Source organism: Paralichthys olivaceus, chromosome 18 (assembly GCF_024713975.1).
Source record: "Paralichthys olivaceus isolate ysfri-2021 chromosome 18, ASM2471397v2, whole genome shotgun sequence".
NCBI classification, from domain to species: Eukaryota; Metazoa; Chordata; class Actinopteri; order Pleuronectiformes; family Paralichthyidae; genus Paralichthys; species Paralichthys olivaceus.
This window is the reverse complement of record NC_091110.1, coordinates 7,802,798-7,827,415: the sequence shown is the minus strand read 5'-3', so window position 1 is coordinate 7,827,415 and position 24,618 is coordinate 7,802,798. Positions and strand designations below refer to the sequence as shown.

Genomic DNA, 24,618 nt, shown 5'->3' with positions numbered 1-24,618 from the left:
TGTGGTACTAAATTCCCTTTATTAACATACACTTTTTAAGTACAAATGTTGGCAGCTGCTTTCAAATGTATACAAGGATAAACAGATAAGAAAATAGCAAAGTTCAGATCAAGATTTAGTGAAAATGAAGAGAATTAGAAAAAGTAGAGCAGAGTTGCAGAGTGTGCTGTTCTACTACAATTAGTGAGTATACAGGAGATTCTATTTGAAAGGTCTAATTCGTTAAGTAGCACTTGAAACATGTCTGATCAATTACATTTTAGTGTGGCCTATAAAACTAGGCCTTGGAAAGATGGACTCCAGTCAGTGACTGATCTTTAGCACCACAATGTCTACAGACGCATTTTTGACACTTTGGTTGTGTTCATGACAAATTCAGTTACAACATCAATTTTGGCAAAATTAAATGTTTTAAGTCATTACAAAATTAGAATAAACACTCAGGTCCGAATCAGATATTTTAACTACTGCATGAACTGACAGGATGAGGTCTAACACCAGTACATCTCTACTGGAGGTACAACAATGTTCCTTTGTAAAAGAAAAGAGAGTAATTGTTCTTGAGGGGAACCTGCCCAGGTTTGAGATTGTACCTTCTATCTCTGCACGAGTCGGACAAAAGCCTGAACGAGCTGGATGAACGGCTCCTGACCTTCATGGCTTCCCTTGGAGCCTGGTGTGGGTGGTTTGGACTGGGTGGAGGGGAGGATGCCGCTGGCTGGAGATGATGGAGAGCCCCGGCGGAAGTGGCGGGACAGGCTCGAGAGAAGAGTGCTCTGGAGGTAACAAAAACAGGAAATTAAGTTTATATAGCATTTTTCAAGCTTAACTGCAAAGTACTTTTCAGAGTATTGAAATTAAAATCAAAAAACCCCATTGATGACATACATAATACAACTATATGTATCAACAGCTTTAAATTATATAGGGAATATTTGCTTTCTATAAAGTTAAACTTGATCAGACAGGAAGTTTTTTTCAATTTCAATTTAGTGGTGGGCTCATCAGGTTAGCTTAAAGACTTAGCTGTGGACATGTTGCATCATAGAATATTTACTACAGTGTCTGTTTGAACAAAATAAAGTTAACTAGTGACCATGTTTATTTTAAATTAGTCTGGGACACACGGACTTAAGGAAGTTTCCTTCACAGAGGAACCAGTTGTGTAAGGGTATGGTGATACAGACAAACGTTATTTTACGATAAGCAAAACATTGTTCATTCAAAACTTAAATCAGAGAGATGATTTCTCACCAGTTCAGAGCTGAGCTCCTGTTTGAGCCTCTGTTTGTCTCGAGGGAGGATGGAGGGATCTTTGAGACATCGCACAGCCTGAGAGATGAGGACGTAGAAGCAGTTCTCCATGGTGAACATCAGTAACGACCTGAAGAGAAGAATTACACATTAAATCTAAAACATTCAAACAATACTTCATACAGCAGCAGGAGGAAAAGAAAGTCTTCGGTAACTCACTTCAGAGCCTGGATCTCCTCTGATGAAGCTAGAGAGGCTATGCTCAAAGACACCGGCTCTTTCTTCTTCTCTATCTGTAAACAAGCAGCACAAACACGTTTAGAAGTCAAGGCTGAATGAAGCTGAAAGATGATGTCCAACTTACTGAACACGTACTTCACTCAACATGCTCAGAGCCACGTTGATGGTGGCCAGCAGGGTTCCAAATGAAGGAGCCACATCAGGGTCAAACGCCGGAGTCGTGAAGCTGAGAACAAACAGGGTCCTGTACTCCGCCAAGTCCATACACTGACAAACAAGAAGACACAGAAAAAAGAATAAAAAGCTGATTTTGTGTGTTCATGTTGTTTCTTATGATTCTAGAAATATGAAGCTAATAATCAGATCAAAGATCAAATAGTCAGAGTGGAACAGGCAGTCTGACCTGGTCCAGCAGGATCTGGCAGCAGTCTGGAGTGAAGTGCTGTAGGGTTGCCAGTGTTTTGCTGAGGATCTTCAGTAAGCTGCACTGCACGGCCAGCAGGGCCTTCTGCTCAGCCTCCTCCCTCTCACCTCCGCCTGCTGCCTCTTTAGACGGGGTCTGTGGGGGGCGCTGCGTCCTGCGGAGGGGAGCAGGGGGCAAAGCCTCACCGTTTTTAGCCTGAGAAAATTCAAAAGCAAAAATGATTATTTGTCAGAATACAAAAACATCCTCAAAGGATCTTTATGCACAAAACAAAGACACTGAACCATGGTGGTTATAATAAAGAAACAGAAATATAATAATTTATTAAATCAAGTTGTGGATTGTGACCTGGAGGTAGTGATGAAGCATCTTCTTGCTGTGGAGCAGATACGTGCAGGTCTGACACAGATAACACAGGTTAACCTGAGGGAAGAGACGGAGAACCACACTGAATACCTGAAGGCAGGTGTGTAACTGTGGAGCTCAGCTGATGTGGACCTGTACTCTGGACTTACCTGGATGTCCCGCAGAAGTTTGGGGAGGTGAAACTGCCACTCCTTGCAGAAGCTGGAGAGCTGCAGCAGGAAGCCGACTGTGTGGTCGGCCTCGTCCAAACACGCCAGACTCTGCACTGTTCGCACTGCGTTCAGACACTGAGCAGGACAGGAAACCAAAGATGAGAGTTTTCTCAACAATAGAAAGAGGTGAATGTTGGAATAGAAGAGACATTGTTCAGACAGTCAGGGTTCTACAAGTGTTTCAATCTCTTCTTACCTGTAGAATGCGTTCTTGATGCACTCCGACAAAGTCCAGGGCTTCATTGATGAAGTTGTAGCGCAGAGTCTTGAGCAGACTCTCCATTAAAGACATGCACAGGCGGTACACACCCGGCCAGCAGGCGGAGTCCTGGGACTTGCGGGAGAAACTCTGCATGGGAACATGGAAATGTTGTGATACATCTGCATCGTGAAGCATTTCTATGTTACATACAAGGCAGAGACAAGCGAAGTGCTGGCTGTGTTTTATCACCTGTGATGCTTCATTGGAAGAGACCTCATACACGCTCAGGAGAGGGAGGCAGATGGTTTGGATGACTCCTGCTCCGGCAACAGCTGCTGCTCCCTGGAGACAAACAATCACAGACGCCCTCAACATTTAACATCAAGGAAAGATCTGAAGCTATGGTTGGTTATCCTGGAAAAACTAGCAGCAGGAGCTGGCTACTTTTCCCTCAGGTTCTGGGACTATCATAAGTAAGCTACACAATTCTCAACTGCTCATAGTGATGAAAATAACCTGTCAGTGATCTGAATCTCTTCATTCATTTTCACCATTTGTTGCAGGTTCAGCAGTCTTTTGCGATACATATATATCGTGCACCCCCACCAAAACTAAAGTACCTGCTGTTAGTCCTAAAGATCACAGATAAAAATCAAAAATCAAATTCCCTTAGATCCACTGAGCACCATCACCAGAACACAATTTGGTCATCTGAAGAATATATCAAAACTTCGAGCAGTCAAATCCTAATTCTCAGATTTGTGATGCATGTTTCCTTGTCAGCTGCTGTGTGAGTTTTGAGTGCTATGTTATATTGGTTTACGGATGTGTGATTCCTTTTTTGTATAATATTCTTGTACTTGATCTTATAGCACACATTTACATCTGGTTTTATTATTTATACACACACACACACACACACACACATATATATATACATGCCCCCAAAACAAATGCATGTGCACTGCCTGACCACTGCTAGAAGACGACTTATCACTGACTAACTTCTGGCTATCATCTCTGCTTCATATATATGTGTGTCTCTCTGGCTGAAGACTCCGGTGATGCAGTGAAAGCTGCAAGCAGGTAATTTAGTGATAGACGTGATTATTACAGTCCTGTAGGGGGCACAGACACTGGCTTTATTTTCCAGAGTTTTATTATTAATGCTTTTGATTTAAGATGAAAAGCATTTCAGAAACAAATCACCAAACCAACCTTTAAACATGAAATACAGAACGCTTCCCAGTGTGTGTGTTTACCTGTGGAGTGCGGGCCAGTGTGAGCAGCAGATGAAGAGCAGCCTCAGTGAAGTAGAGGTTGTGTTTGGAGCGTAGGCTGAGCTCGACAGCGCTGAGAACTGAGGGAAGGACTGGAACATTCCTCATCACTGACACCCAGTGCTCTCCATCCTCATCGGTGCGACACAGCTCCTTCGCCAAGTGCAGCGCCAGCACACACACCTGGTAAAAACATTTTGGTGAGGATCCGAACAAAGATCTAAGAATTGTTGTTTTTCACATATTTCCCAGAGAATAATTCATGAATCTTGTTTTGGGGGGTATTTCACTTTTATTGACAGGATAGTAAGTGCGACACGAGAAGAGAGAGCAAAGGGCCGGGTCAGAACCGGCTGTATAATTAGACATATTTTGAAAACTGATATCTATGAGTGTTCAATTCGGTCCAATTTGAACTGAAGGAGACTGTTGAGCCTCGGTTACAGGTACTGGTTCTGCTGAGTGCCATTTTAGTTTGAACTGTAAATGTGATGTAGGATTTTTTTTTTTACTTTCATTAATATTGTGAGATTTGTTTTAAATGTTCATATCACATTCACAATAATATGAGATCACCGTTAATTTGACCAGTGAGAGTGACAGCAGGTCACCTAAAGGTAGACTAGGGATATAATGCTCAAGAGGTCAGAAACATGTTTTAGGAGGATATACTGACCTATATAATACCCCTATTTCAAAAAATACACAGGAAAACAAATTTATTTCATCTAAAAAGTAACTAGTAACTCCTCAACAGGCTGCCGTGATGACACAGTCCCACCTCTGCCATTCCTCCAGTCCTGCCTCACTCACCCCATCTCTTTGGTCCTTCTGTGGGCCGCGGGCAGACTCTGTCTCCATGCTGTCCTCGTCCTCCATCGTGTCCCCTGTCTGGCTCATGTGGCGAGTGTTGTCAATGAGCGCCAGCGCCTCGTCTTTCACCGTCTCACACACTGACAGTAACAGCTGGGGCAGCTGGGAAATATCTCCACCTGGTTGACAGAGAAATAACATTAAGAAAAAGATCAAACAACAGACACGGCAACATTTAATTCCAACACAGACAAAGACCTCGTACCGTTGAGTCCCTGAATCTGCAGCACAGAAATTAGTGCAGAGAAGATTTTAGCTTTGGTCCTCTCCATCATCTGCTGGTCAGCTGGGATGCTCTCCAGGATCAAGGAGAGGGGAGACAGGATGTCAGGAGCCGTTGCTACCACACTGGAAACAGGAAGAGTATTAGAGATAAAGAAGTTTGAATATGTCAGGTGTTCACATTGACTCGCTCTCTCCATGAATACACACCCTCTCCACTGCTTGAGGAGGATGAGCAGTAGCGTGGTCATCATGGACCCAAGACGAAGACAAGGCACGGACATGGGGGTCGTCAGCTAAGAGACAATAATCAGGAAAGACAGAGATGTAAAAGAAAGAAATGTAGAAGAACTGATAAGAGTAATGAGAAGACATTAATTACACAAAAATAATTTGTGGTATGAAAACTTACAGCTGCTTTCGTCCCATCCAGGACGTCCATGAAGAGCTTCAGCTTGGTGGCGTCCTCTGTGAGCTGCATCACATCAGACTGAAAACAGAAAATAAATAATCACTGCAGCAGAGTTCTGTGTGATCAAGACTTACTTTGAATTTCTCAAGCCATTTTAAAGACTATAGGTAATTTATGAAATGTGCTCATTAGCTTAGTCAAACTCTTCCTCATGGCAGCCTTATAATACATGACCTGAAACACTGTAAGCGTAGTCTCCTGTTAACATACATGGCTGGTGGAAAGAATCAACAGCATCCTCCAGGCAGAGATCAACATCTGGGTCTCTGGAAAATAACAGATTCCTTCTTCTTCCATCTCAGCAACGTGACACACCAGAGACTTGACATACTGGGACCAGTACTCATATCGTCGTGCGTTGGAGAACTTCTGCAGCCCATCCTTCAGAGACTGCTCTAATGAGCCACTGCAACGACACAAACAGTTAACATCAATAACATACTGTCTGCAAATGAAAAAAAGATTCAAATGGAAAACTACCGTAGGTTCTGAAATCACCTGACAACATAGTAGATCTCCAGGCCGATGATTTTCATGACAAAAGCACATGTCTCCAGAACACAAGGCTGGGGCCAAAATAAACCACAATATTGAATTAACACACATCACTCATGATCCCATTAATCAAAATAGCAAAGTGAAAAAAGTAAAATACCTCTGTGGTATCTGAAGGTGGGGTGAGGGTTCCAAAGAGAGGTGTCATCAGATTCTCCCAAAACCGTTCTCTGTTAAAAATAAGCAGTAGTATATTTATCTTTCAAAACATCCAGTCGAACATAGTTTTCAAGGTGAAAATTAGTCCAAGTCAGAGTTAAATGTGTTTACTTGGCACGTAAGACGGAGATGGCACTGTCTCTCCGATCCTGCCAGAGGGCGAGGAGGAAGGCCAGGGCAGCTCGGTGGAGCAGTGGAGGACACCAATATTTCCCCTGTTGTTTGGAGTCAATCAGGTCCAACACTACATGAAGACAGCTCCACTCACCAAGAAGAAACTCCTATAGGTTGGAAAAAATAAAAATGCAGCGTTGAATCCAGATTCAGCAAAATATACTTTTTTTATCACTACACGTATCCATGCAGTTCACACCTTTGAGCCCTCGCTGCCATCTTTGACTTCCAGGTTGAGGAACAGCTCGATGAGGCCGGGCTGAGTTTCTACAGCAACAGTAAGAAATTCAAGGATCATGACCTTGATCCTCATGTCTTCTGTTTTGCTCTGCAGCCGAGTGAGGAACGCATCTCGAATTGCTGCTGCATCGCTTCCAAGGCAGGCATAGACTGACATGGGAGCCACCTAGAGAGATGAAGTTCAACATCAATATTCTATGTTGTACAAATCAACAGTACAGAATTAAGTCCACATATACCATATGCATGCATGTACTGGATATCTTACTGTAGCAAGTCTTTTAAGCAACTGGATTGCAAGGCGAGGCAGCGCCGGATCATGTTTGTGGTAAATATACTTGGCCAGAACAACAATGAGATTGTTGCCGTGACCACCGTGCTGTGTCAGAGCCTGCTCCAGCGGTGACACAACATCGGACAGCGGCTTCAGGCGGATGACGTTGTTTGTGACAGAGAAGGCCAATTTGACCGTCTGGATCAGGGTCTGACCAGGCCCCTCAGAGCCACAGCTGGTCACAGTCAGAAAGAGGAAAAGGAAAACATTAAAATGACATTATCAGACATCACAACACAATGAGTGTAGGGTCTAATAATGAGAAAAACCAGACATCAACACATCAGAATGTTCACCTGCTGGGCTGTGCAGCCAGGACCAAATCTATTGTGTCCACTCCTACTCCCATGATATTGACGACAGCCTGTCCAGCCTCAGTGTTTGCCAGGCAGTAGATGCACAGAGACTGCAGGGTGGGGGTGCTGCATCAAGAGAGGAAAGAGTTTATCAACAGGTTTTCAAGTAACAAGATTAGTGTCTGTCGTGTAATTTATAAAGGCTGCAAATAACATTTATTTTCATCATAAAAAATCTTACATTGATTTGTCATGTTCAAATCTGCAAATACTTTATAATACATAACAAAAAAGCAGTAAATCCTCATATTTAAGAAGCTGGGACCAGTAAATGGCTCAATTTTGTAACAAATTAATCATTTGTAACAGAAACCTACATAGTAGTTGCATATATCTATATATTTGAAAAATCAGCTAAATCCATTTTGTTGTTTTACAGACTCCTTGAAACTACATTAAGCAGAATCCAGGTTTTATTCTGAGATATAAATTATCATCAAGTAGAAGAATTGTTTACTTCTGAATCAACTGTTTTCAATTGCAGTAATGATTATATTCACTATTTTTCTCTACCAACCTATTTGTAAAGTCACTTGAATCTCAAAAATGATCCCTACCTGCCCTGATCTTCTCCCTCTGGGCTCAGATTGAGAATGGCGTGAATCAGCTCCAAAATAAGACAACCTGCAGATAAACAGAGGAATCAGTGTTTTTTCTATGTTTGCTTTTATTTTTTTCATTTTGGAAGACAGAGGTTGTGTCTGTACCTATCCTCTCCCTGACTCCATAGGTGTTGTAACGCCACTTATGGTAGGTGGGCAACATCTCCTTCAGCACCAGCAACACACATGGGATCAGGCCTTTGTTCTGAGTGCTGCCAAGCTGACCCTGAAATCATCGAAAGACAGAAGGAAAAAGACACATTACAGCTGCAGGACACATTAAAAACAATAATTTTACTCCTTATATTGATATTCAATGGAAGTACTCAGCAGCTGATACACAATGCTGGGTAGAAAACACTGCTGTGTCTCTATCTCAGTTTAATATACCATTACCTTGACCAGGGTTGTAATGAGACGAAGGAAGGCGATGGTCACAGAATACTCCCCCCTGGGCTGTTCAATCTGGACCAGCAGGTTGCCATAGTTACCTGCCTTCATCCCCTCAGCACTAGAAAGAAAGAAAAGAACAAGTTTTTTAATACTTTTCCCGATTGTAAATGTCACAGATTTGCAAGAAAAAAATAATTTACCTCACACACTGAGCCATGTTGGTCAAAGGGTTGGAGGCAAAGGGGAGGAAACCAGTGTGATGCAGACTGGACCACACCTGAAGAAAAAATAAATAAAAGATGAGATGTTTGATAAGTATACAGGAACACTACTTTCAATTATAAATGTGACTTCTGTTTAGAAGTAGCCAGCACACTCACTTTCCCAGGCATCCTAGCAGCCAGAACAGAGAGGCAGTTCACACAGGAGGCAATAACGTCCACTGGAGGGTTGATGACTGACGTTAACCTGACAGAAGGTAAACACACAAATCACAAAATGAGTCAATTCATTTCTTATCAAGACAGTTTAATATTTACAAAATAACAAGTTAGTTAGATAAGTTAGTTAACCTCTGCAGCAGCATGTAGATTCGTGAAGTGAGAGGCAGCAGACAGTCCGACACGGTCCAGTCTGTGCTGATGATCTTATGAACCAGATCCAGGATGGGTTTCACACGTACACAGTGAGCTATAACATCTGACACAAGTAAAGCCAGAGAACATCACAAGTTACTATAATATTGAATGTAAAGGTGAACATTTTTACTGTCTATAGAACCAACCTCAGACTTAAACCAACAACGACCTGATACTGTTAAAAAATATTGTCTGTGTATCCAAAGCCTGATATAGATTAACTCTCTGTGACATTGAAAAAGATGATCTAACATTCAAAGACACATTACACATGAAATTTTTTTATCAGCATTATCCTTGTAAGAAGCATCTAATCTGCATGTGAAAGGTTGACTGATGTGTACCTGCTGTTGAAACTACATGGAGCAGCATCTCCACCTCACACGTGAAGAGAGTCCAGGAGCTGTATGAGTGGTCCCAGCGCACCACATAGCCCTGGTCACCTCCTATCATCACCTGGCCAAGCACTCCCTGTGGCATCCACAGATTAGTCTGCCCTGAACCTGTTTTGTTTTATTTTATAGAGGTGGTAAAACAGATGAGAAAAGAAAAAATTTTAATCTTCTTATTTATACTTAAAATATGAATCAGAAATTCCCACACTAAACTTTGCATCCGTTCTTAAAACTCACAATAATAATAACAAACCTAACCTAGAGGATAGAGGAGCTTTGGCGTTTGTCTTCTCCACAGCGTCTCATCATCCTTGGAGATGATGTCATTAGGCTTATGTTTGTAAACTTGTGTGTAGAAGGACATCTTGTCCAAAAAGTTGTAAACCTGTCACACAGAAATAAATTACTAAACCATTTTCATAAGGCAATGTTAAGTGTTTGTCTAATCTGTGAAGGTGTGAAATCTACCTTTTTCACTGTCGACTTGTTTGACAGAAGAGCAGTTAGAAGTTGTAACAGTGGTCCAATCTTGTGAGGGAACATCCCAACCGCACTGTCCAGGATCATTCCCAATCCCATGTTTGGTTTCTGGAATAAAAATTGACAACAGGTCTCATTTTTTTTGTCACTTGTACTTATCCAATTGCATTGATATTATTTATTGATAAGAGTGTCTTCAGCGTTTTCTTTTCTCACCATTTCCCAAAAGACTTCAGCCAGATTCGGAGCAGAAAGGACCTCACAAGCAGCATCAATTAGGTGGGAGCACTGCGTTGCCACACCGTCAGTCTGCAGCATTCAGTATGGTGAAGACATGTTACAAACAAAAGTTTCAAATGTAAAAGAAATAATGTAGAGATCTAAAATCTGACCACGTACCTGTAAGCTTTCTTCTTCAAAAGAAGTGATCACAAATGAGAGGAGTCCGTAGATACACATCTTTGCTGTGCTTGCTGTGCACTGAAGGGAAAGAGTCAGAGAGTGAGAGATAACATTTTATGGATAACACAAATACATAGAGAACAGATGCAGGTGCCTACTTGTGCGTTTATTAATGTGAAAATCAGGATAGATAAATATTTGTGATGCACATAATAAAGATGGTGTTGAGGTAAAACTCCCCTCACAGCTCAAACCAAATCATCCATTTGGGCTTTTGTTAAATGTGGGGGTGGAATTTTAAAATGCAATGACGTTTGCAGTGCCTTCAATGTTTGGCTCCCCTACGATTATAGAGAATGAGAGGCATCATTGTGATTTCTCTCAGATCTAAGCTATAAAACTTGTCCAAAGTACAACATGTTTCCTGTCTGCCACATGGTTTTCATTTGAGTCATTTCATCAGAGTGTGATTAAGGTCTGAGGACCCATGTGATTACATTTAACTACCTCTGAGAAAATCAGAAGCACTCCAAAGAATAAGATTAGAGAACCACCACTCTGAGGCTTTTAATTAAGACTAACTAAAGGCCCTGTTATGAGGTGTACAGCAAAGTAATGTCATTGGAGCAGTTTAGGTTAATGGAGGCCATAGAGTCAGAGTTCTCCAAAAACTTAAAATGTTTACAAAGCCACACAGTAACCATTGAATACAGTAACCTTCAAATGTGCATTACACCTGGTGTTCTCTTACATTATTCCCTGAGACTCCAAGGCCTTTCAACATGGTTGAAATATACTTGAACACCCCCAGCTGCAGAGCAGTGTTGCCTATCCTCCTGATCACCGGGCTGGACTCGTCCGGTCTCAATGTGTGTCTCAGGAGGACCCAAGCGAGCAGCACCGGCCCGTGATGAGGGATGTCACCGAATGTCAGCAGCAACTGACTCATCTCCTGGAAAAGGCAGATAAAGAATACACCTTCAGATGTCTGAGTGGTACGTAAAACTGTAGACTAAGGATTTGTTGAGGTTATTTAGAGACATTGACTCATCGAAATTAGTCATCACAACAGAGGATGCAGCACTTGAGGGTTTGAGAAGTCAATAAAATCTAAAGAATATACCAGCAGATCACAACCCATCTGCATTGTAACCTTATGGGGGGTGAGAAGTCATACTTTCAGTTTGAATACAGACTGAAAGTTTTTTTTACCAGAAAAGCTGGAATTTAACCAAGTATGTTGCTTTTTTAGTCCTTCATAAACACTGTATGGTTGGGATTCACTACAACATACTTATATCTGCTGCATCTAGAGAGTGAAATCATACCTTGATGACGTCTGGAGCACTGGAGAACTGATGCTGCTCTGTACAGTCTTCTAGGGCACACTTGTGCAGGAAGTCTATGTCCATTCCTTCAACCAGGATGAGAGAACTCAGATATCTGCAGCCAAAAAGACAAATGAAAGTTATTAAAGATCATTAGGAATTATATGATAAGCAAGTTATGAGCATAAATGTTTCTGTGTTTACATAAAGAAGTGCATCTGGCAATGTATCCTGATCATTTTACCAGCAGCACCCAACTTAATGCTTCCTCTGTCTGCTCATAAACACAAACCCTTTGTGCTCTTACCCAATGCGGTCAACCAATGAGTCCATGCTTTTGTCTACTAGGTGTCTGTTGGTCTGTCGCAAACCAAACCCCTGCTCCTTGAACATCTTTGTGAAGCTCAGCAGGTCGGACGGTCTCATCTCAAAGTAAGCATAGTACAGGAAGATGATCTCCAGCAGCAGAGACTGTTCTCTCAGACACTGCAGGAACCACCGTGACACCTGCCTCTCCGTCTGGTACAGAAAACATTATTTTGACAAACAAATGTAAGATCTGACTTCATGTCAAATAATTGAATAACACATTATATTTACAGTTGATCTAGGTTACAATATATAATACATACAAAATAAATGAAGCAAATTACCATGAGATTTCCATGGGTTTCCCATGTTGGTGCTTCTGCTTTAAAAAGGCTCTCAAACTGTGACTGGTAGTTGCTCACCAGGTCTTTCTCCAGTTTATTGACACAGTTACAGTACTCAGCCTGGACAAATAACAAACACACCCAGATTTATGTGAGAGAAGCAACATCAAATAAACTTGATTTCAGTGAGAATCAACAAACAAAGTTATGTTCTTAAATTATGAGATGTTGTGAACTAAATCCAACTGTTTCTCACCCTGTATGGATGTCGCTCATCCTGAAAGTATGTCAGCAAGAGGAGGACACATCTGAGCAGACACATGCGCTCCTCATAGTAATAGTCAGCTATCTGTAAATAAACACACACATAGGTCATGAAGACTTGATTACATAAGTTGCCATGATGATGAAGAACTACGTGAAACAATAGAGTAAATAAATAATTGCAGATCTCTGTACTGACCTTCAGTAGCAGTGATTGGCTTTGTCGCTCATCCTTGAGAACAACCTGTACAGAAGACTCGGTTATTCACTTAATATCTTTCACAATAAAAGCTTTTCTTTGGCAAACATCTGCTGCATAAGTCATTGAATTACTAAATCTCACGCACAAAACAGATTTAGACAAAAAGTTAAAAATTTGGTAGATATATCATCACATTAAATATTTATGAGCATAAATGTTTCTATTAAACTGACTTAAGGAGGCTCTTTTATAAATGCTGAACAAGAGAAAAGATTTTCAGGCACATTCTTTAAATTCAAAACTAATTAAGCAAGTGAGAAGAGGCACCTTTAATGAATCGCGGGTTCCTCTGTAATCCTCCTGTAGGTAGCACTGCAAAAGCTGCACACTCTGCTGCTCATCAAGAGCCTGTAATGTTATGACATTGTTATTAAATCATCATGATATGCACCAAATGAAAACAGTAAATCACATTCTACATAAAACATTAAGGCATTTTAACACTTACCAACAGTTTACTGATCCTCAGACCGAAGTCCTTTAGTGGCTGTGCAACATCTTTGTTCTCCTTCACTTTCCCAGCAGAGGATGTGCTAGAACAGGGGAAATGACAATTACCCTTCCCATTGAAAAAAAAAAGTAGCATATTTGATGTCAAGACCAAAATAACTGTAACTATACCTGGGTGGTTTGTAGTAACGGAGTCCTTGATGCAGTCTGTCTCTGTGTCTGTCCAGTTCTGCATCTATCTGAGCCTGTGGTCATCAAACATTTCATGAGAAGAGACAAAAAGCCACTTGTAGTCCAGCTGTTAGTGTAATTTTATGTATTGCCTCAAGAACACAAATCATTCATAAGATTTAAGGATCATGTATAAATGAGACGATCTGGGGTCCCTAAAGATATTCCTCTTTATCTATCTCCAATTCATCTACAATGTTATGCTAGCTACACACTCGAGCATTCACAGTGCATGACAACAGGTGGTTAAGAAGACATACCGCCTCTCGTAACGCAGATCTTCCCAGCAGGATGGTCCATAATTCTCGACAGCTCCTAAGAGAAAGAGGGGCTTTACTTTAGCTAAGTGACATCTGATATAAATGTACACTACACAGGATTAACTATCAAACACTTCCATTAGCTTCTCCTTTATCGTAACTAACCAGTGCCGGTTACAGCAGCAAGTTTTGGAGCATTTTAAAAACAAATCGAACGCAGGCTCTTCGTGGGGTTAAATGACCAGAGCTGGTCTGTGGGCAGACAGCTGAGTGCTGACATGCTGTTGTTGACATGCGGCTGACACGCCGTGCTGCTGAAAAGCCATTCAAACATTTCAATGCTAGCACTTGCTAAGCTAAGTCAGCGTGGCGCTAACATCTCAAAACACGCGCTGTCGAGAGCAAACATGGCTGCTGCTCCAACTCGACAGACACACACGTCCCGTATTAATGTCCACGCACTGGTAAACACCTCGAGAACAACTATTTAGACGAAGTAAACCTTCGTTGAGATGTGTTGCTATCAGCCTACCTAACGGTCAGCTCCGATTCCGCCATCTTCTTCCTGCCGTTTGATTGGCTGCTGCGCTGTTACGTCCTCACTGTCGTCATCAGTTTCTTCTTCACCGAGTAGATTTGAATTTTTTTTGTCTCTCTACCGCCGACGTCCGGAGGTAACTGTTAGAAATTCGTAAATTCTCCCAAAATAATAATAAAAACATAGAGTAGAATAAATGTAGTTTCTTACATCTTTAGTCGAATATCATTTATATTTTCACCAATGCTAATATGTTTCATTTATGTTTTTTAAACTGAAGCAGCTTTAATGCAACTGAGGGGTGTAGCTTAATAAAAAATAAAAAAATGTATATATGTACATACATGTGCTAAAGAACCACTATATATTTCTTGTATTTTATATGAATGTAAAAAGAAACAAAATGTAAATAATAATAATAATAATAAACCTTTAAGACTTTTTTTTTTTTTTTTTTTACTTTCGTACCACGTGACCCGGCTGTCAAACATGGCCCCGTCCTGCTGGGTGTGAGAGGAGCAGCTGACAAAGGACAGAAAGCAGAACCTCCGGCTCACTCCTCCGTCCATCGCTGCTGCTGTGTGGTAGGTTCGCATGTGTTCGTCCGTCAGGTTCTTCTCTCTCGTCTCTGTGGTGTGAAGCTTTAGCCGCTTCTCTCAGCTGTTTCCCCGCTAGTTAGCTCGATGCTGCTCCGGTTTGCAGCAGCAGCAGCAGCATCATCTGCCCCGATCTGCAAAGGAACTGGCTCCTCACTGCTGCGAGGATGCAACTGACCCGGAGCTGTTGTTTTGTCTGGTGTTTTATTTTCACTGTGTTCATCGGATATGTCAGATATAGTAGCCCGCTGCTAGCACAGCTGATTCAGCCTCAGCAGAAAGTCAGTGCAACTCCGACCCCCCCCACCACACACACACACACACATACGGAACAAAAGGTTGCATTTCTATTTCCTCCAGAGTCTCCCTCATGTGGTCAGATTGTGTGTGTGTGTGTGTGTGTGTGTGTGTGTGTGTGTGTGTGTGTGTCAACCAACACTGACTGGGTGAATGTTCAGTCTGATCATAGTTCATGGCAGACAGCTGATAAAGCATGATCAAGGTTCACTACTGGGAAAAGCTCGAATCAATACACCCAGTGTCACAACAAGTTTGTCAGAATTGTATGATACCCTAGATAATTTAATTTATTTGTTTACAAACTCATGACATTTTCCTCCTGACTGATCTAATGTCTCTTCTCCTCTTTTCTCTGATAAGTGCCGGCCAAATGATGAAGTGTGCCAGAGTGAGGAACTGACAGAAGAAGGCCGTCATTGTTGCTGACCATCTGCTCAGATCGACCCTCCACACTCACTCACTCCCTCCCTCCCTCCCTGCAAAGCCCTCCACCCCGCAGCCATGCAGATCAATCCAGTGCTGGTGGAGTCCACCGTGGTTTTGGCTGTGGTGCTATGCGTCCACATGGCGGTCTGGAACCAGCACTCCTGGTGCAGCATAGCCCTCGTCATCCAAGCTTTCTACGTGCAGCACAAATGGGACCGTCTGCTCCGGTCAGGAGGTGCCGTGTTCCAGTTTCGGCCAGCAGCAAATAGCGGTATCGTACCGGCCTCCATGGTGATGCCCTTGCTCGGTCTGGTACTGAGAGAAAAGTGCTCCGACTCAGGGAATGTCTACTTTGAGCGCTTCTCCATGGTTGTCACCATCACAGGCATGATGCTGGCTCTGTTTCTCTCTCTGATTGCGCTCGGCATCACCAGACCTGTGCCTACAAACACTTGTGTGATCGCAGGCATGTCCGGCAGCGCCATTCTTTACACAACAAAACAGACACTTACGGTGTCTGAGGTCATTGAAGTGTTAGAGGTACTTCTGATCTTCGTGTATCTCAGCCTGATCGTACTTTATCTGCTGCCACGCTGCTTCACACCTGGAGAAGCGCTGTTAATTGTTGGTGGAATCAGTTTCATCGTCAACCAGCTCATCAAGCGCTCCCTGAACCTGGCAGAGGTCAAAGGAGATCCAGTGAACTATTTCCTGCCGGTGGTGGTGGTGGGCTCACTGCTGCTGGGTGTTTTCTTCGCCCTGCTCTTCTGTTTCATGGAGTCAGAGACCTGGGTGTCCTCGCTTTTCTTCCACATGATGACGGCCGTCCTGTGTCTGGGAATCCTCATGCCGTGGCTCTCCCTGTTCATCGGCCGACACCCCATCATGTGGCTGCTGGACTTTCTCACGTTAAATGACAGAAGACTCTGTCTGTTGGGGTACTGGGTGTTTCTGGCTGTCGTGGCCACCTGTGTTGTGTTACACCAGAACTACCAGCGCCAGTCTGGGTCCAAGAAGCACCAGGCCTCGACTGTTGTCAGGAAGTACTTCCATCTGATTATTGTGGCCACGTATGTTCCAGGGCTCATATATGACAGACAGCTGCTTCACGTGGCATCTGTGGGTTGCCTGGCTATTTTCTTGTTCCTGGAGTATGTGCGTTACTTTCGGATCAGGCCACTGGGTCAGCTGCTCAGGCAGCTGCTCACACTGTTCCTGGATGAGCGTGACTCTGGGCCTCTCATCCTGACCCATGTCTACCTGCTGCTGGGCATGTCTCTGCCCATATGGCTGTTCCCTGGGCCCTGCGCCCCTAAGGGGATACTTCCTGGTGCGGGCGGCCTGGTGCCTTACGCAGGGGTGCTGGCTGTTGGGGTCGGAGACACTGTGGCGTCAGTGTTCGGCAGCACCATGGGGGAGATCCGCTGGCCTGGCACTAAGAAAACCATGGAGGGGACTGCAACATCTGTGTTTGCCCAAATCATCGCTGTAGCCATGTTTCTCATCTTCGATGGGGGTATCAATCTGAACTCCACCTACTCGTGGATCGTTGGCTCCATCACTCTGGTGGCCATGTTGGAGGCCTACACCTTTCAAATAGACAACCTCTTTCTCCCGCTCTACCTTTTCATCCTGCTGCTGCTCTGAACAGACAGATGGCCCAACACTGTCTCCTGGGGGGAAGCAAGAATGGTCAATTTGGGAGGGAAACAAAAAAAGATAATCAAAGGGATAGAAGTCCCCTTAGGAATCGGTGAAGTTATTTTCTCTGGCACAAGAAAGAAATGATGAAAAGCTGACAGCTTAACTGAGCCTGGTCATTTTTATGTCAACAAACCAGTGTGGCAGCAACCGAATGTGCTCACTGTCTCTGGCAACAGTCTGCTGTCTTCAGAGCACAAGTCATTTCAGTATGAGTATAAGGAAAGAGACGAACATTTCACAATTCAGAAAGTTATAAAGAAATGTGAAGAAGAGTTGCTAAATATTCTGACAGCAGTGGTGTATGGTCTCTTTGCATTTCACCGTCTTGTCATGAAGGTACTAAATAACTGATTTATGCAAAAGATTCAGATAAATTGGAAAAATTGTATTTTTAAGCACTGGATTCTGAATATACAGATGATGCTAGAAGGCACATGTCGATCATCAAATAGGAGGTTGTCCTATCTTGTCCCTTTCTTGGAATTATATGCCTTCTGTATTGCCTTTGAAGAACATTATTTAAAGTTAGCTTGTTGAAATGTCTGTTTCTTGATCAACCTTTTTCATTATTAGACGATCATGAGATTTTGATGATGGCAATATGACGAAGGACTCACTGATGAAAACATTTGCCTTAACAAGTAAATTTTCTATCACACGTTACCTTCTATTGTAAATGCTGTAGATGAAAGCATGGCAGCCCCGCTCAACTCATTTATAAGGGCTGGTTTATACTTCAGTATGGCAGAAACTCACTATGCTCCTGCATGACACTAATGTGAAATCCAGTACTGTAACATGTCCACAGATATACTACAGTATATTTCTGTTCGGTACATTTTATTTGCTTAATATTTCTGTGGTTTGATGGGACCATTAAGGGTAAACTTAACGTATACATTTCTTTGTGATACTGAGCCTTCATTACATCACATACTTTTGGACTCTGTAGATATGATTTGGGCCAAATTAATGAACACAGGCCCTTCCTAGTATTATTAATTTAAGTTATTTAATTTATAGAAATATCTTCAGATATCATTAGGCTAGATCCATAGACTTTATATAAAAATGGACAACACGACTCCTTTTACCTCCACTATCCAGAAAAGAAGCGAAAATGTCAAATTATTGATACAAATGCTGTCATCCTGTGGTGATGACATCATTTCAGCAGTAGTGATCAGTTATACAAGCACTCGACCCATCGCAAGTCAGTCTCAGTAATGATGTTTCACCCAGTTTTTAATCGCATCAAGTAACTAAGAACTACCTAAAATGACAGAAACCATCTTTGAAATAATTATTTGACTTTTTAAGTTTGCCCCCTGTCCCATGTACTAACATGGAGGCTAAGTTTATGACCCCGTACTGCATCCAGCCACCAGGGGGCAATCGTTGTTCATCTTTACATACAGTCAGTGTTTGATGTCATCATTCTGAGATGAAGGTGCATCAGTTCAGAACCTGAAATGTGTTTTCAGAATAAATTTAGTTTCCATTCTTCTGTAAGAGTTATTTTTTAATGTGATGACGGTTTATGAGCATGATTCTTCTAGTATATTGTTTTTGCCATCATCCTTATGTTTTGAAAAATGTAATATTGCATGTTAAGTGAGTCCAGAGAGAAAGATAAAAGTGATATTCCTCCAATTTTCAGTCCATTATTTTAATGCTGGTGTGAGGATGGAGAGGAGGAACCTGTCAATGAGATGTCAACATTAACCCTTTGGTGTCTCAGTTTGATTTCAAATGTATCTAAAGAATTTTGGATGTTGTTTATAATGATTCATACTTAAAGATGTTTTTCTATTGAGTTGCGTCTTAAAATCAACATACTTGAAAGTAGAAATTCTGACTGCTTGTCTGTAAAAATAGGAATCTGCCATCTTCTTGACACAAATCTGAAAAGTAAAATGAGCTTGAACAAGAGAAATGCTGATTGGTGAAACTGTTGATGAGAAGACTCTGAATAAAAGCAGATCTAAAGATCAGTTGTATTTTTAAAAAAATGGTTCAATTCAAATTCATTTCTCAGTCCATTCAAAAAAATTCACATTTTCTGTTGAAATCATTCAGTATTTGGCCACAAGCCGTCATTATGGTCTATAATCTACACGCAGCTCAGAGCAACACATGGTGTCATGGAAGATTAAAAACCAGCCATGAGCACATGAGCTATGCTTTAAACTGTTCATACATGTTGGTCGCTCTTCAGGACAGACAGGATCTTGTGTCTGTGCAGCCCGATGTCTTTCATTTGGTGTAGAGCGGAGGGAAGGGAAGCTCTTCAGTGGGCTGCAGCCTTTAAAGACCAAACACATGGAAACATCACAGATGAGTTCCAGAATAGGGTCATCATTTTTTAAATGTAATAGGATAGTGGTAACTTACATTTAACCTCATTTCCTAATAATTACATCTGTTGATTAAAAGACACTTAATTTCCAGCCTGACGAGTTTCTATAAAAGTGTTAAACAGTTTTAACTGCTGATGAATTCAGCTCATTGCATTTTTCCTCATATACATTACAGTATATGTTAAAGTACACAGTGTTACTTTATGTCTCAGGATGAGACTGAGAAGCGCTGCTGCTGGAATCACCTGACTAACTGTCGACAGTAGAAACAACACAAATCCACCATCTCAACACCCACCAGTTTTCGGGGCTCCACCGGGTGTCCTGGGATTCCATGATGTGGAAGGTGTACACGTGGCGAGAGTCCTCTGATTTGTTCTCAGCACTGCGATGCACCACCTCACCGTGGATCAGGACCACGCCACCTGAACACAGAAAAAGTACTGAATAAGGCCTGTCATAGTTTATTTGTTTTAGCCAAGTTATCTAAAAATCCAAAACGTAACAATGCGTCTGGCCACTTCACACCAGCAGTTATTGTTTTGGTCAGTTTTTCTTCTATTGTGGAATTCATTCTCTCAGCCTGACCTGAACTATGGTGCTGAACAGATGTAATGTGTGAGGCTGGTCCAACATTCCTTCACAATAATCCTAAACATTTTTTACTGGATAAACTATTCAAAGTAATCATTTCAGTAGATTCATTAAAGGAGTAGTTTGACATTTTGGGAAATACACTAAATACTACAAAATGCACATCCTTCATATTATTTAGATGTTTCTTCAGCAGAGTTGGATCAAACTCTGAATCCATAATAAATGAATGCATGTTCACTCAACATGTGAACAAGGAACAAATTGTAAATCCACAAAACATCCTCACTCAGATCAAGTCTTCAATTACCTGTCAGGTCTACATGTAAAATTAAAGACAGAAGTCAATTACCTTTTTTAACAGGTACAGGAATAAACTTCTCTGCACTGTGCGTCATCTCTTTTCCGATGAAGTCTGTCAGGTTGGAGGTGCCCTCTGTGGTACGCACCATACGCCGAGAGATACCACCTGAGGAGAGGAGATGGATGAACCTTCACATGCAAAGAATAAGCACAGAAACTGGTTTGGAATACCAAAACCATCCATCCTTGTTATGTATTAATAGAATAGTAAACTACTGAGTAAGATGAGTTACAGTACATTATGATCTTACTGTTTTGGGACCCAGGAATAAACCACAGACAGCCATTGTTCAGAGTGGTGTCTTCCAGAGCGATCCACATCCCCATAACTCTGCCCAGAGGCTCCGTGTACAGAAATGTGGCGTCTTGATGAGGTGTCACTGAGAAACAAGAATCAGATTAACACTCACACTATAAACAAACTTTAACTATGAACACACTTTTAGTATAAACTCACTCACATTCTAAGCAAACTTGTAATATGTAGATTTTAGTGGGAAGAATATTTTGCATGAGTGTAAAGTACTAATAAGAAGTTTTTTAATCAATGTAGTGTAAACATATACACATGATATAATACATACATACATACATGGATTTAGTTATAAAAATGATAAAATTAGAACATTCTTGATTTTCTTACCTTCTCCACCTATTCCTGGTTGCTGGAAAAGATAGAGAATGAAAAATGACTTAAATAAAAATGAGTTATTCAAAATGTGGACTAACCTAAGAAAGAAAATGATCAGTTGATAAGTAAGTAAGTAGGTAGGTCAGTAGGTAAAGGTATTTAGGTAGGTGGGTATGAGGTAGGTAGATTCTTTACCTTAAAAATGTACATGCTTTGCAGTATCACAGGATTTATGAGACCCAGCTTGTTGGCGATGCCCTAAGAGAAAATGACTGATGGTAATTCTGTGACTTCTTCCTGTTCTTCATTCATTAAACACCGTTCAACAATCACTCACCTGAACTTTGGTTGAATGTGTGACTTTTTTGTACAACGGCTCATAGGCATGTAGAGCTTAAAGAAGAAGAACAGGATTAGTTAGGGACTTCAACACAAACTCAAACATGAACATGGTGTTCGGAGAATTCAAGTAGAAATCTTTACCGTGACCAACTTTATTCAGTGATCGCTGCTTTGGAATGATGAATTCACCTGCAGGTGAAGAAAAGCTCTGTCAGTCTCATCTGGAATTTCGCTTTCTCATTATTTTTATTCATTTATTTGTGAATAATTTCAACAGCGCTCACCTTTGTCATCAAAAACTCCTTTCTCAAAGAAAAAGCGTATCTTATCTCCGCTGGTGATAAAATAGTCAGTGTTTCCCTGCAGATCAGAAGGTTAACATCGGTCACCTGATCTGCCAGAGAATCATATGTTACACACATACAGACACTGACTGTTGACATAAGATTTTTCTATTGACATGAGAGGGAGGACGTCTGGGGTCGAGGTAAAAGAGCTAAAAGAGAGATAATGTATCTTCACTACAGACTGTGACCTTACAAACACACTGTCTGTATTTAAAGAACCTTACCTGCATCTTCACGTGCGAAGTAATGGAAAGCATGTGAAAGAAATACAGTTGAATTAACTGCTGACGCTGTTCAAAGATTTATCCCGGTACTTTTCACTAAGTCACCTGTGTTTTCAGCTGCTCATCGTGAACGGTGGAGAAGGTGGTGCGGCAGTGCTCCGGCACGTCCATCTGGTCCACGATCTCCGCCATCCTCTGCCTCAGCTCATCACACTCGTCGGGGGTCAGCAGCCCGTCAAGAACCACGTACCCGTCCTCCGTGTACTGTCAAGAGGGACGCAGAGTCAGTTTCACAGATTCACACGGTTGAAAAGGCAACGCATGTCTGCAGCATATTCTTTCATGACAGCTTCCAGTTTTTACCACATAAAGATTTGTTTGGTTTTGGTTTTGTTTAAGCAACTATAGATATTCAGTTTACAATCATATAAAACAAATAAATGTGAAACAGGTAAAGAAGAGTGTTATCATAAAATAGGTTTCATTTGCCATAAATTGGATTTGTTTCACTTCACATATAGATTCAATTATTTGAATTAGTTTGCTATGTGGGGTGAGAAATAAGAACTGCAAAACTTCCACAATTCGATTGAATTTATTTAGTCAATCAGCAGAAATTAAATTGGCAACTGTTTTGATTGATGAATCGGACTGCGGTTTTGACAATCAAGAATTTTCAGGACAATGCATTGGACTAATTAGTATGCTTGGTATTTTAAAAACTTTTTCTCTAGTTTTGAAAACAAGGATTACTTGGTTTATTGCGAAAATAATCAGTAGATTAACTAATAATTATTTGCTATATAGCCCTAAAATGTACAAATTAGAGGCATTTTTCAATTCAGTTAAATTTCTGCATGGTTCTTCTTTTAGACAGGAAATATCTCACTGCGGTCAAGTGAGCAGATGTTCGTCTTTTCGTGGTCAAGTGAGCAGATTTTCATCTTGCCTTATTTGAAGTGCGCCCGTATTACAGAATGCATGGCAAATGCAGGTAGTCCATGATATGGAGCGAGCCAATCTTTTATGCTACTGTAAAATCTCTCTGATCCATAATTTCTGACAAAGGTTTGTACACTTGATCTCAGGACCATCCTGACTGTTCACGCACTCAGTATAAAGCATATTTACTGTATCATTTTTGAGCGATTCAGCCTCAAAGTTCATAATTTTGAATTGAAAAGGGCATTATGTGCAATATCTACTCTACTGTAAAATCTCTCTGATCCATAATTTCTGACAAAGGTTTGTACACTTGATCTCAGGACCATCCTGACTGTTCACTCACTCAGTATCAAGCATATTTACTGTATCATTTTGGAGAAATTCAGCCTCAAAGTTCATTATTTTGCATTGAAAAAAGGCATTATGCTCCTAGTTTATGCTTCTGCGTCACGTCGACCGACGCGGACCTCCAATCACGCAAGCGCTGTGATTGGTCCGCTCAGAACGCTTTTTCCGGTCTTTCTTCCTCGTCGTAAAAACCACCTCTGCAAACGTCTTCTCTGTCGCCCGCGCTTCAACATTTGCAATATAAGCATTTGTTCTTCAATATTGATGAGCTCCAACTCCAAATACAGCTGCTGCACCTCGGTCGCCATTGTTTACTTTACGGAAGAAAAAGCGAGGATTCGGCTATAACCACACAAACACACAGCCACACCCCCTAGCGGCATAGCGGTGAATTGCAGAGCAACGCGTTCCCTCGAACTTCGAATGCTCAACGACTGCGTCACGTCGACGCCGTACCTACGCCGTCGACGTGACGCAGAAGCAATAAACTAATGAGTCCAACACGTGCACACCATAGACTGTATATAAAGAGGTGCACACACACCTCCATATAAACTCTTTGCACACACGTCATCAAACCGAGCATTTAAAGGCAAAGAGTCAATCGCAGTATTGCCTCGCTCACCTTCTGCACATCACGGTCTGACATGAAGTCCATGTTGTTCTGCTCGGACACAGGAATCCGCCCCAGTTCAACGCTGGTTTCCGACCATGTGACCTATTAGGTCATTTAAAGTGTAACCACCAGAGCTCTAAGAGGATTTTGGACTTTAACTCCTTCCTCGCTCTTCAGAGGCTCACGGTAGAGCTGCAGCGGTCAGTGATGGCCTCTAGGTGTCGCTCGTGTCGTTGTTGTGACACAAATGAGCCACGGCGCCATCTAGTTGCCATTCCCGGTAGTCGCAGGAGCCAACATACTCATACTCTACTTTGTTCTATTTGGATTTCAGATTAATCATAGATTATTAGTAATACCCAGAAGAGGGAAATAATGGACATCACAGGGTGTTTACTTTGTCATTTTCTCAGTCAATGAGGCAGCAGAGGCTGGTGAAACATCTCAGATAACAAATAATGTGTCATCATTTCTGAGCAGGAGTGATGTAGTGTTATTGTAACTTTATTAGTCTTCTTCTTAAGTGTTAAAAAAACACTTCTCAGTTAAACCTCGTCAGCCCT

At 41.7% G+C, this 24,618-nt stretch overlaps 3 protein-coding genes across 3 annotated transcripts; 1 reads left to right on the top strand and 2 right to left on the bottom strand.

The window, feature by feature from the left end:
* Positions 1-14,357, bottom strand: nup188 (nucleoporin 188). Its single transcript, XM_020081992.2, has 43 exons — positions 14,254-14,357; positions 13,722-13,776; positions 13,402-13,475; positions 13,229-13,313; positions 13,048-13,128; positions 12,718-12,762; positions 12,511-12,603; positions 12,255-12,374; positions 11,909-12,120; positions 11,602-11,716; positions 11,025-11,225; positions 10,271-10,351; positions 10,088-10,180; positions 9,860-9,979; positions 9,650-9,776; positions 9,341-9,499; positions 8,931-9,057; positions 8,739-8,826; positions 8,559-8,635; positions 8,362-8,476; positions 8,071-8,191; positions 7,921-7,987; positions 7,304-7,429; positions 6,942-7,182; positions 6,633-6,839; positions 6,371-6,540; positions 6,201-6,270; positions 6,044-6,111; positions 5,756-5,951; positions 5,486-5,563; positions 5,284-5,369; positions 5,057-5,199; positions 4,792-4,970; positions 3,961-4,161; positions 2,948-3,040; positions 2,693-2,845; positions 2,434-2,571; positions 2,267-2,341; positions 1,898-2,113; positions 1,630-1,761; positions 1,474-1,547; positions 1,255-1,384; positions 1-776 (listed from the first exon to the last, which is right to left on the bottom strand). Exons 1-43 carry the CDS (start codon positions 14,277-14,279, stop codon positions 597-599), a joined length of 5,238 nt encoding a protein of 1,745 aa, XP_019937551.2. The 5' UTR covers positions 14,280-14,357; the 3' UTR covers positions 1-596.
* A 341-nt stretch (positions 14,358-14,698) lies between these two features.
* On the top strand, positions 14,699-18,938 carry dolk (dolichol kinase). Its single transcript, XM_020082317.2, has 2 exons — positions 14,699-14,843; positions 15,516-18,938. The coding sequence occupies exon 2, from the start codon at positions 15,657-15,659 to the stop codon at positions 17,226-17,228; it is 1,572 nt and encodes a 523-aa protein (XP_019937876.1). The 5' UTR covers positions 14,699-14,843; positions 15,516-15,656; the 3' UTR covers positions 17,229-18,938.
* Positions 18,939-19,258: 320 nt separating this feature from the next.
* Positions 19,259-24,304, bottom strand: phyhd1 (phytanoyl-CoA dioxygenase domain containing 1). Its single transcript, XM_020082318.2, has 11 exons — positions 24,065-24,304; positions 22,252-22,410; positions 21,860-21,935; positions 21,717-21,764; positions 21,571-21,626; positions 21,429-21,491; positions 21,246-21,267; positions 20,854-20,982; positions 20,592-20,708; positions 19,944-20,070; positions 19,259-19,590 (listed from the first exon to the last, which is right to left on the bottom strand). Exons 1-11 carry the CDS (start codon positions 24,095-24,097, stop codon positions 19,542-19,544), a joined length of 879 nt encoding a protein of 292 aa, XP_019937877.1. The 5' UTR covers positions 24,098-24,304; the 3' UTR covers positions 19,259-19,541.
* Between the last annotated feature and the right edge of the window lie 314 nt (positions 24,305-24,618).

Excerpts from the sequence above, each read along its gene's own strand:
- phyhd1 (XM_020082318.2), bottom strand. The coding sequence starts at position 24,097 with ATGGACTTCATGTCAGACCGTGATGTGCAGAAG. Across the intron at positions 21,936-22,251 it reads ATGAGCAGCTGAAAACACAG|GGAAACACTGACTATTTTAT; the intron begins GTGACTTAGTGA and ends TCTGATCTGCAG. Across the intron at positions 20,071-20,591 it reads TCCTGTACCTGTTAAAAAAG|GTGGCGTGGTCCTGATCCAC; the intron begins GTAATTGACTTC and ends TTCTGTGTTCAG.
- dolk (XM_020082317.2), top strand. The coding sequence starts at position 15,657 with ATGCAGATCAATCCAGTGCTGGTGGAGTCCACCGTGGTTTTGGCTGTG.
- nup188 (XM_020081992.2), bottom strand. The coding sequence starts at position 14,279 with ATGGCGGAATCGGAGCTGACCGTTAG. Across the intron at positions 10,181-10,270 it reads TTGAAGAAGAAAGCTTACAG|ACTGACGGTGTGGCAACGCA; the intron begins GTACGTGGTCAG and ends TGAATGCTGCAG. Across the intron at positions 5,370-5,485 it reads TGGATGGGACGAAAGCAGCT|CTGACGACCCCCATGTCCGT; the intron begins GTAAGTTTTCAT and ends ATTGTCTCTTAG.